The sequence below is a fragment of the Dendrobates tinctorius genome, unplaced genomic scaffold (genome assembly GCF_039654945.1).
Source record: "Dendrobates tinctorius isolate UK_male_01 unplaced genomic scaffold, ASM3965494v1 ptg000196l, whole genome shotgun sequence".
NCBI lineage: Eukaryota > Metazoa > Chordata > Amphibia > Anura > Dendrobatidae > Dendrobates > Dendrobates tinctorius.
In genome coordinates this window covers 21,557,271-21,569,894 of record NW_027361863.1, presented here as the reverse complement: position 1 = coordinate 21,569,894, position 12,624 = coordinate 21,557,271, and the positions used below count along the sequence as shown (strand labels likewise).

The following is a 12,624-nucleotide window of genomic DNA, read 5'->3' as shown; positions in this document are numbered from 1 at the left end:
GCTATTTCTGGCATTTGCGGAGGCCAAGCATGCTCATCTCACAGGGCAATATACAGTAGCTGCAATCTCGGGATTACAGAGCCTAAATCTAGGGATCAGCTTGGGGTCCCAGCAGTCACATTCCCGACGATCATAGTTATCCTCTATACCTTAATAAAGGGGGTAACTTGTTTTTCTGGGTGGATAAACCCTTTAACAATCTTTTCTGATTATTCCATGTGACGTGTCCGTGTATCTGTGATTTTTACCACATTTATGTCACAGCTGTTGAATGAGGATGAAGATCTGAACAGTAGTATTGATCTATCCATAATAAAAGTAGAGGAGATCGACATCTGGGAAGATGAGCAGTGTAAAGACGACGCTTCTACAGATAACGGTGAGGACAGGTCAAATATTCGACTTCTCCACTGGATACAACAATTTAACCCCTTTACCCCAAGGGTGGTTTGCGTGTTAATGCCGGGGCCAATTTTTACAATTCTGACCACTGTCCCTTTATGAGGTAATAACTCTGGAACGCTTCCGTGGATCCCGGTGATTCTGACATTGTTTTCTCGTGACATATTGTACTTCAGGTTAGTGGTAAAATTTCTTTGATATAACTTGCGTTTATTGGTGAAAAAAATGGAAATTTGGCGAACATTTGAAAATTTCGCAATTTTCCAACTTTGAATTTTCATGCCCTTAAATCACAGAGATACGGCACACAAAAAACTTAATAAGTAACATTTCCAATATGTTTACTTTACATCAGCACAATTTTGGAACCCCAATTTTTTTTGTTAGGAAGTTATAAGGGTTAAAATTTAAACAGCGATTTCTCATTTTTACAACACCATTGTTTTTTTTTTTGGGAACCACATCACATTTGAAGTCACTTTGAGGGGTCTATATGATAGAAAATACCCAAAAGTGACACCATTATAAAAACTGTTTCCCTGAAGGTGCTCAAAACCACATTCAAGAAATGTATTAACCCTTCAGGTGCTTCATAGGAATTTTTTGAATGTTTAAAAAAAATGAACATTTAACTTTTTTTCCCAAAAAATTTACTTCAGATCTAATTTTTTTTTATTTTACCAAGGGTAACAGGAGAAATTTAACCTCCAAAGTTGTGCAATTTGTCCTGAGTACGCTGATACCCCATATATGGGGGTAAACCACTGTTTGGGCGCATGACAGAGCTCGGACGGGAAGGAGCGCCGTTTTACTTTTTCAACGCAAATTTGGCAGGAATTAAGTTTGGACGTCATGTTGCGTTTGGAGAGCCCCTGATGTGCCTAAACAGTGGGAACCCCTCAACAAGTGAAACCATTTAGGAAACTAGACCCCCCTAAGAAACTTATCTAGATGGGTAGTGAGCACTTTGAACCCTCAAGTGCTTCACAGAAGTTTATAACGTAGAGCCATAAAAATAAAAAAATCATATTTTTTTCACAAAAGTTATCTTTTCTCCCCCAATTTTTTATTTTCACAAGGGTAGCAGGAGAAATTGGACCCCAAAATTTGTTGTGCAATTTGTCCTGAGTATGCCGATACCCCATATGAGGGGGTAAATCACTGTTTGGGCGCATAGCAGAGCTCGGAAGAGAAGGAGTGCCGTTTTGTTCTGTCAGGAACACCGCAATGAGCCAGTGCGTGTGTCCAGAGTAAAGCGAACTGTGCTCAAAGATACCTGTGGAGCGGGCAGCAGCCGAGTAGGTGCGCACTTCAGAACAGCAGGAACTGAAGCACGTGACTGCTGGCGGCGTGGCCAAAACTCCAGAGAGCTAGGAGCTGCAAGAGAACTCCTAGCAGGGTAACTGCGAGACAAAGTTACCAAGGGGCATAGACAGGGAGAATAGTCAGGACGTAGCCAAAGAGTCACATACAGAGAGCTGCGAGGTACAAGAGGCGCGAGCAGAGAGTAGTCAGATCACAGGCAATGAGTCATACACAGAGAGGGAAGCGCAGTACAGAATCAACAGGCAAACTCACAACGGGGAACAGAACCGGGTCAGAACCATATAAACAAGCTATAGCAACGAACAGGCACACGGAGGTCACCACACTCGGCCAAAGGCAAAAGTATAACTGACAGGGATTGGAGCTTCCCAGGGGTTTAAGAAGCTCTCCCAGAACCAAAGAGAGGCTGCAATCATTAGGTGATGAGGTCATAGCCATCTGACCCGGTGGGCGTGGCTACGGACCATATAAGGTGGCCAGGGTAGGTCACATAGAGTGAATGCTTGGACCCGGTTGGTCCGTTGTGGAAGGTCCCGCTGGGAGATGGGGCTTCCTGCCTGACAGCACGTGAATGCTGTGAGTTATGGCTGCAAGCGTCTGACAGTTCCCAGGGAGAGGGAATGAACGTCTGCAGTGAGCTGAAGCAGCCATGAGGTAACCCTGACGGGGTGAGATATCTGGGAGGCTGAAGAGCCTGAATACTGGACATTGCGTAACCTGTGTGACCACAGGGATAACAGAGGGAAGCTCTGTCATGAACTCTATGCTGATTATATGAACTTTATATTGCTGCTGTGGGTTTATGATGCCTGAATAAACCGCATGGATTGTTATTGTTTTATGGAAAATCCGTGCCGGACGTGATTATTTGGCTGCCAAGCGAGGGTCCCCAACCTTGAATGACAGCGCTTCCTTACAACATAAATACCTTGAGGGATGTAGTTTTTAAAATGGGGTTTCCACGGTTAAGGCACATCAGAGGCTCTACAACGCAACATGGTGTCCGCTTTCTATTCCAGCTTATTTTGCACTCCAAAGGCATTCCTTGCCTGCCGAGTCATGCCATGCTGAGCACCCAACCACTGGTTTTCACCACATATGGGGTATCGGCATACTCTGGGAAAATTGCACAATGAATTGAATGGTCCATTTTTCCTTTTACCCTTGTGAAAATTAAACATTTGGGACTAAAGCAACATTTTTAGTGGAAAAAAAGAAAATGTTCATTTTTTTCCTTCCACGTTGGTTTAATTTCTGTGAAGAATCGAAAGGGTTAATACAATTCTTGAATGTGATTTTGAGCGCTTTGAGTGGTGCAGTTTTTAAAATGGTGTCACTTATGGGGGTTTTCTGTCACATGGGTCCCTCAGAGTCACGTCAAATGTAATGTGGTCCCTGAAAAAAAAATTTGTTTTGTAAATTTTGTTGGAAAAAAAAATGAAAAATTGCCGATTAAACTTTTAAACCTTTTAACTTCCTAAGAAAAATATTACGCTTCAAAAATGATGCAGACATGTGGAAAATGTTATTTATTATCTATTTTGTGTGGTGTAACAATCTGGTTTAAGGGCATAAACAAGTCAAAGTCAAATTTTTTGTAACATTTTCAATATTTTCATAAATAACGTTAAATCATATAGATTGATATTTACCACTAACATGAAGTACAATAAGTGACGAAGAAACAGTCTCAGAATCAGTGGGATCCATTTCAGAGTTATCGCCTCATTAAGTGACAGTAGTCAGAATTGTAAAATTTGGCCTGGTCAGGAAGGTGAAATCGGGCTTGGACGTGAAGGGGTTAAAGGTTTAATTATCAAATTTTGTTCAATTTTTGGCAGATGACTGTAAGAGGAGCTCAGAGGGACAACTGACGTCAGATTTTAAGAGAGAAAATCCTGATATCTCAAAAACTACACATGAAGCACATGCCATTATCCCAGATATACCCTCATCTTCTGATTCGTCACAGACTAAAAAGAAAAGAAAATATAACAAAAGGGGTGCGAAATATGCAGCAACTCTCAAAGGAGATAAGCCGTATTCATGTTCAGACTGTGAAAAATGTTTTAACAAGAGATCATCTCTTGTTATACATCAGAGAACTCACACAGGGGAGAAGCCATTTTCATGTTCAGAATGTGGGAAATGTTTTAACAAGAAATCTATTCTTGTTATACATCAGAGAATTCACACAGGAGAGAGGCCGTATTCATGTTCGGAATGTGGGAAATATTTCAGTCAGAAATCGCATCTTGTTGGTCATCAGAAAATTCACACAGGGGACAGGCCTTATTCCTGCTTAGAGTGTGGGAAGCGTTTTATAACTCAGTCATATCTTATTAGACATCACAGAAGCCACACAGGGGAGAAGCCGTATGAATGTTCAGAATGTGGAAAACGTTTTGCATCTAATTCAGATCTCGGTAGACATGAGAAAAATCACATAGCTGAGAAGTCATATTCATGCTTGGAGTGTGGGAAAGGATTTGCAAATAAATCGCGTCAAGCTGTAAACGTGAGAGGTCACACGCAGGACAAAACTTTTTCGTGTTCAGATTGTGGGAAACACTTTACCCAGAAATCCCATCTTTATGGCCATCAGAAAAGTCATACAGGAGACAAACCGCATTCATGTTGATAATGTGGGAAAGATTTTAACCAGAAATCAGATCTTGTTAGTAACCGGAGAATTCATACAGAGGAGAAGCCGTATCTGTGTTATCAATGTGGGAAATGTTTTATCCTCAAATCAGATCTTCTTGAACATCAGTATTGTATGAAATGTTTGCAATTACCAATAAACACCTTTTAAGTGACTACAATCCAGATAATATCCCGTTATATCCTGAAAACACTTTGCGTACATTTATAGGGCATTTTCTGGTTTTGAAAACTATATTTTCATATGGAATAATCCACATAGTAATCTCTTTATTAGCCATGGTGTAACGCACTGGACCATAAGATGCGCCCCAAATTTTGGGGAGGAAAAAGGAAAAAAAATTGCTTTAAATAAAATGGAGGTGCGTCTTATAGTACCATTTTACGCTAGCTTACTGGGGGTCGGCAGTGGTGGAGCAGGGGTCACATGCAGTAGGATCGCTGCTTCGGGAGGCTGACAGCGGCAGGCGTGGGACAATGCTGCTGGCCACTGGCTGGGAGGAGGGGGTGTCCTGGCGCTGCGAGGCTGTGATCACTGTGTAGGATTCTAGCAGGAACGCGGGATGCAGCAACGCACAGGAGGCAGAGCAAGGGATAACAGGCTTATTTACAGGGGAAATTAATATTATTAAGCTTATTATGGTAGCTTACTTTATGTACAGCTCTGTCCAATTATTACATAGCATTATGCCTTGATATATATAGCACCATCCCTTACATAGCGTATTCGTGTTGTTTTTGTTAATAGCATAGCTCTCTCTTTATTACATAGTCCTCTCTTATTAGATATAAAATGACTGCTGATGGAGCAGCATCTGACTAGAAGACCAGTCCATCAGGCACCTACATCAGAAGAGAAGCATTACCATGTTCCATCAGCCGTCATTGCGCTATAATATCTAACAAGAGAGCCGGTATGTAGTAAAGAACAAGGCACTATAAATAGCAAAAATAATAAGAATCCAATACTTAAGGGACGATGCTGTACATAACAAGAGAGGGCACTGTAATTAGGGAGGGCAATATACACTGAACAAAAATATAAATGCTACAATTTCGTTTTTGCTCCCATATTTCATGAGCTGAACTCAAAGATCTAAGAATTCTTCGATGGACACAAAAAGCCTTTTTCTCGCAAATATTGTTCACAAATTATCAAAGTCTGTGTTAGTGAGCACTTCTGCTTTGCCGCGATCATCCATCCACCTCCCAGGTATGGCATATCCAGATGCTGATTAGACAGCATTATTATTACACAGGTTGTCTTTAGGGTGGCCACAGTAAAAGGCCACTCTAAAATAAGCAGTTTTACAGTATTGGGTGGGTCAGAAAACCAATCCGCATCTGGTTTAGCCACCCTTTACCCCACGCAGTGCAACACATCTCCTTTGCATAGAGTTGATCAGGTTGTGGATTATGGCCTGTGTTGGTCCACTCCTCTTCAATGGCTGTGCGAACTTGCTGTATATTGGCAGGAACTTTAACACACTGTTGCGTATGCCAAGCCAGAGCATCCCAAACATGCTCAATGGGTGACGTCCGGTGAGTATGCCGCTGTAATACAAGGGGCACCGGGGTGGTAGTCAGGACCGAGCTCACCCACTGTCTTTATACACCCCGTCCCCTTGTACAAGTGAAAGGGATGCAGTGAAGAGCAGCAGGCGGAGCAAGGGTTAACCATAGCTTTATGTAGCAGTAAAAGTAAAAGATATTGTCTGTCACGATAATGTAAATATGATGTATGGCTTTCTTGTCACCACACCTTTCTGGAACATTCCATGACTGTCTGTCACACACACACGCTGCAGATGTGACCCCCCCTCACCAAGGGAAATCTTTTACTCGCTTGCCTGTAACACTACACCCCTTCCTCACCCCTCTCGAAGGAATGTGTTAACTAGCCAAGAGCAGTCCTTTGTCTCCAGACCATGTGCTGTGTCTCAGATAGCATTAATTTAGAATCTAACCATTAGGGCATAACTCGACACCAGTTGATGTTATGAATATGAAAATTACATATTTGGGACCTGCAATGTTTAAGCTACACTCCAGCACATTTTTCTAAACTCTAGCACCAGCAGAATCCGAGAAATGGATTTCTCCTGAACAGAGTTGAATAGCCACTCCATGTTTAGAGTTGATAGGAAGCTAATTCCAAAACAAGATGAGTGATGGTTCTGCTATTATTCTGCTAGGTACTCCATCCAAGTTATGTAGCTAAGAAGTTTTCTTAGCAAGTTTCAAACTCTGAGAAAAGAGGAGGGTGTCCGTAACTCAGCCTTGTTAGTGATGTCACAACCCAGAGGTATAAGTTACTGTCAGCTCAGTCTGGAGCTAGTCTTTGCCTGGAAGCTGAGATACAGGACGAATCTGTAATGAACTGCGATGTCTCATCCCTCCCCCGTACCAGCATGGTCTGCCTGAAATGATTTAAGCAAATGTAAGTGCTGCTTCTTCTTGTTTCAATCCCCGTTATTTTGTAATTGCCTTGTACATACTTTAATTCTCTCATATTGTAAAATCTTTATACCTTTTGTAAACACTGCCTACCTTTTTGGAGTAAAATATAAAATTACTAGTTTCCTTTCTCCTTGCTCTGTAACGTTCTGCACGATCTCCGAAGTGAATTAAGCTACTAATTTGGGTTGGCTTCAGACCCCTTTATTAAAAGAAATCGGAGCTGGTTGCAGAGAAGTGTGTTCTGGGCTAGTTTTGCAAAACTGACAGTGACAGAGTGGGTTTTATAAGCTTATTGTCTGGCTGCGGCTAGGAGCATTTATAATTCCCTCGCTGCAGCGTGCCTAATAGCCAGTACACATCCAAGCGGTCCGTCCAGTGACTAGTTATCCTAGGTGCAGTTCCCTGACTGACCTGAGGGTAAAGGGGGCGCCAAAGAGCTGCGAGTTCCAAAGCGGAACTGGAACGTGGGATATACATAAATCCCTGCAGTTTGTGACATATTGGTGGCCGCGGTGGGATAACTAAAATAAGCCCCCCTGCGGTAAATTGATAGGTCAATAGACTTGTTTGCTGTTTTTAATCACATTTAGTGGCAGCGGTGGGATAACTAAGATAAGCCCCCCTGTGAATGTGATAGCCGTGTGCCAAGGTTTTTGTGACATTGTCCCTCACAGGGGCACGGTAGTTAACAAAAACAGTAAAGATCACAGTATAATGGCAACAGACAATAAACACTTTGGCAAAAGAGTAAGCATGTGAACAAAACGGGCAGACTTATCGGTTTGACCTTCTGACGGGGAAAGGTTGCAAGAGTCCTGGAAGACGACATAGGTGGCGTGAAGTGGTATGGTGACGATTCAGGCTGCAATTGTCACACAGTCCAAGTCCTGTAGCGGTGCTCCTTAGTTTTTCCTGGTGACAAATCGAAGTCCTGACACACGGTGAGTCACCGCTGCAGCCCTCGGTTCCTGAGGGCAAAACGCAGGATGCAAGGGCCAAAGTCACAGATGCGTCCTTAAGTATTGCGCGGTGAAGTGGTTCTGAGGTGCGGTGCGCACAAGGGCCAGTCGGGGACGCCAGCAGGCATGGAGAGACACGGACTAAAGCCACCGGCAAAACAAAGTCTCCATGAAAACCAGCAGCAGATGTGAGTGAGACACCCCGGCGGGAAGCACTGTCCAGCGGTGTAGGGGAGCACTGTCAGGAGGCGTTGGGAAGGAGTCAACCTCCCTTTCAGTCAGCTCAGCTCCCGCCAAAAGCCCAGCAAACCCGCACTCCCCTCCTTATAATACAGGTCCGCCCCCTAGAGTCAGGTGCTCCCGTTTGTCCAGGTCATCAAGGTTTCCCCCCTGCAACGTTGTTGACAGTCCCGACAGTTCTGGCCCAGGAACGCAAGAAAAAGCCATGGCCCGGTCCATCCTCCTACACAAGTAATATGGGATGGATAGGCTCTTTCCCCCAGGAGCAGTTACCGTCACTCCTTATGCCACAGCAGTCCAGACGATAGATGATCCAGGGACACGCTGTATTCCAACGGGGAAAATAACTTTTATTGAACAGTAGTGGAATGGAGTAAATGCAAGAGTACTGGTTTTCCTATTCTTTCCCTGTTCCGTTCTCCAACCGCACCCACAGCAGTTGCAGTAGTCCAAGTTAAGAGGAATTCCACGCACCGGTCATAGTCGTACAGAAGCGGAGGCCTTCCTGGCAATCCTATTAAGGCCCGTATTGCAATTCTCACTCTAAGGCCGGGGTCACACTAACCAACGCAAAATACGGTCAGTATTTTACATGCCTAATACGAATGGCCCCTAAACAGTGCTCCGTATGTCATCCGTAATCAAGGTGTGGTCGCGTATTTTGCGCATGTAAGCATCCGTATGCAATCCGTATGGCATCTTATGATTGAGTCACCGTAGGAGGCAGACACAAAAATAGAAGCTACGTCCAGAAAACCAGAGAAGTTGGCAACTATCAGATTGCAGACCCCTGAACCTATCAAAACAACTAGCAGTAGCCGTGGGGGGTTCCTACGGTGCCCTAGACCCCTCGATCACAGCCGGAGAGCTAAATAGCCTAAAGACAGAAAAGGAAATCTAAACTGCCCCAGAGCAGACCCCAAAGTAAAAGACAGCCCCCAACATATAATGACGGTGAAGCAAGATGAAAAAACACACAGATAGAAAGGCTGAGCAAACGATGGGGCCCAAGCTAACTAAACAGAACAGGAAAGGAAGGTTGCTGTCTGCAATCTGCCAAAACCCTATCAAAGACTTAAGCCAACAAGCTGATATGGAAAAAGACCCTGAAGCAGCTAGGCTTCAAAAACTAAATCAGCACTCAGGTATTTTCAGAAGACAGAGCTAAAGGAATTCAGCTCGCCCCAGCAGGGAATGGCAGAAATCCAGAAAAACAAAGCAAAACAAAGTCAAAGCACAAATGCAAAAAGCCGAGCAGAAAACGTAGCTTTAGAAGAGCAGGAATTCAGACTGGTCTCCAAGGATCCCACAGAGAAATCACCCGCAGGGCAGAAGGGCGTCGGCAGCCTTATGTCCAGTCAGTAACTCCACTCAGCCAGTCATCATCATTAGGCTCAGATGTTTGATAATCAGGCTCACTACCCTTCTTCACCAGAAGAGGGAGTTCCTCGGGCCTCAGTAGTGAAGGGGAAAATGAACTCACAACAGGCATCCGTATGGCGAGATTTTCTCGTCACCTTGCAAAATGGACATATAATGGAGCCCTATGACAGGGTTTATAACAGAAACCAAAAATAGATATAGACACATAGAATGCATATATATATATATATATATGTGTATTCTATGTGTATATATCTATTCTTTCGTTTCTTTATTAAAACTGTCAGTGTGAGTTTACTGTATAGCGCACTGAATTGCCGGCTTTTCTAAAAGACACCGGGTGCGTATTTCTCGCAAGTCAAATGTGTGGTCCGTGTGTAATCCGTATTTTTTGCGCACCCATAGACTTGCATTGGCGTACTACGGGCGTAGTACGCTGACAATCGCAGCATGCTGCGATTGGCACGGACCGTAGAATACGGATGAGAAATATACGGCTGGTGCGAGGGACCCCATAGAGAATCATTGGTCCGTGTCTAATGCGTGCTTTTAGCGCCTCTCACTCGCCCGTATTCCTCGCCAGTGTGACTCCGGCCTAAGTGTTCAGTCCTTAGTTCAGGGCAGCAGTTCCCTGCCATTCTGGAGGCCTGGCAATGCCCTGTGTCCACAGGCCACTGTCCTGTATGAGGTCCCAGGCAGTCCTGGAGGGAAGACAGCAGCTTCCTGTTCCCTATCTGCTGCTGCTGGCCCGACCCATAATATTGACTCTTTACTGTCCCTGAACTAGCAAAAGTACTTAAAGGGGACACTCACAATACAATATATTATAATAGGAACAATACAGACATTACAATACATTACAAATACAGGGATATACAGTACAAATACAGCATCATAATACAACAACAACATGTGGGTGCATCATATGGCGGCAGAGAGTGAATAACATACATTGCAATAATGAACGAAGAACATATTTATATCAAGTGCACTGGGGTCACAAGGAAGGAGGAGAGGGCGCAACTGGGGGAGGACGTGTAAGAGGGTGAGAGAGAATTACCTCCCTGCTTCCCTTCCTCTAATCGTCTTCCATCTGTTGCTCTTTGCATATTCTAATGTTGATAATGTCTATGATAACTTTTTGCGGTACTGCTACATAGTAAGATGTATTATTGCTCATATTTATGGTACTGCCACATTCATATATGTGTTACCATTCTTTAGAGAACTGAATTATATTTTGTTGTGTTCCTTTAGTGTAATACTATATATATTATATGTGATATGTAGTAATGTTCATGTACAGTTTAGGGAAAGTAAGGTGCTTTCTTTTGGGGACATTAGAGGAGGGCACCGTAGTATATAGTTCTCATAGACAAGAGTAAATGTAGTTCATTTGTGGGCCACTAGATGGGGACATACTACTGTAGTGTGCATTGTAGGTACAGTTTATAGGATGGTTATAGAGGGTTTCAAGAGAAATGTGCTGTCTTCCAGGTGCAAAAATTAAACATGTGTCTGACAGGATATCAGGACTCTTCAGACCTACAGATGACTACCCATTCCTGCTACTACATGTGGGGACAAATGACACCGCAAGAAACGACCTGGAAACCATCTGCAGAGACTTTGAAGACTTAGGCAAGAAAGTGAAAGAACTGGGAGCGCAGGTGGTCTTCTCTTCCATCCTCCCAGTGGATGGCCATGGAACAAGGAGGTGGAATAAGATTCTGCAGGTGAACAACTGGCTACGTCGATGGTGCCGTCAGCAACGATTTGGATTTCTGGATCACGGAGCAAATTACCTATATGATTGGGTGCAGCAGGGGAGGACACTAACAGCTTGGGGCCCCTGTGCAAGAAATGTGTCTGGGCCCCCCTCCTTTTATGGCGTCAAAGCTACATGTATGTATATATATATATATATATATATATGTCATATGTTAAAAGTTTGGGCGCCCCTATTAATGTTAACCTTTTTTCTTTATAACAATTTTGCTTTTTGCAACAGCTATTTCAGTTTCATATATCTAATACCTGATGGACTCAGTTATATTTCTGGATTCAAATGAGGTTTATTGTACTAACAGAAAATGTGCAATCTGCATTTAAACAAAATTTGACCGGTGCAAAAGTATGGGCACCTCAACATAAAAGTGACATTAATATTTCGTAGATCCTCCTTTTGCAAAAATAACAGCCTCTAGTCGCTTCCTGTAGCTATTAATGAGTTCCTGGATCCTGGATGAAGGTATTTGTGACCATTCCTGTTTACAAAACAATTCCAGTTCAGTTACGTTTGATGGTCGCCGAGCATGGATAGCCCGCTTCAAATCATCCCAATCCCCCACACCCCTCATTGTCCTCCTCCCCTCGCATCACATTATTGTCCTCTCCCCTAACCCATCATTGCCCTCTTCACCACCTCCTCCACTTTCTCCCCACCATTATCTTTGCTTTCTCCCCCACCACTATGCAAGTGGGTCGCCCTCCCAGGGGTACTCTGTACCGGGCCGGTATTTCACAGGGAAGTGTCACAGCAGCAGTGACCCAATCCGTGGCCCTGGTCGCCCATGTAAAAAGGGGATTGAGTGGTGAAATAAAGTTTATGAGTGATTCGTGACGCCACCTGTGTTCGGCAATGAAGGTGTTAAGCCAATGCTGCAGACAGATCCTCTGGGACAGATAGTGTAGTGCAGCAAAGGTGTTGTAGCCCTCCACAGGCAGGGCTGTTGGTCCCAGGGCAGTGTAGATCGGTGTTGGGGAAGAGGGTCCAGTGGCTGGCACAGAGATGTAGCAGTGCTGAAGAAGATGCAGGAAGAAGGCAAGGACACAGCGGAATGTCGTTTCTTTACCTTTACTTGTAAGTGCAGTCCAGGGTCCGGGTTACAGATGGCACAGGACGTGATTAGCCTGGAAGCAACTCAGGAATCTCTCTGTCAGATAGGTTGTGTAGTCTCCTCTCTAGCGCTTACTTGAGGTACATGCAGTACTGCGTTACACTGAAGTTCCTCCTTCTTCCCTTTTGGATCTACCTCGTATGGCAGGCAGCTGTAGCCCTCTATTTCTCTTGGCTCACCCGTCGCTGTTGTGCCTCCGAGTCTTAGTTGGGAATAGAGCATTTACAGCTTCCTATTCCTCTGGTTTCTGTTGCAGGACCTTCAGTATCCATACAACCATGGAGACCAGG

The 12,624-nt window shown here is 44.0% G+C and overlaps 1 protein-coding gene across 1 annotated transcript in view; it reads left to right on the top strand.

Moving 5' to 3' along the window:
* The window catches only part of LOC141056297 (uncharacterized), a 56,934-nt gene that overhangs the window by 7,034 nt on the left and 37,276 nt on the right, over positions 1-12,624 (top strand). The window contains 2 exon segments of the mRNA XM_073553041.1: positions 265-379; positions 3,570-4,496. Of these exon segments, the coding sequence (XP_073409142.1) occupies positions 265-379; positions 3,570-4,496 (1,042 nt within the window).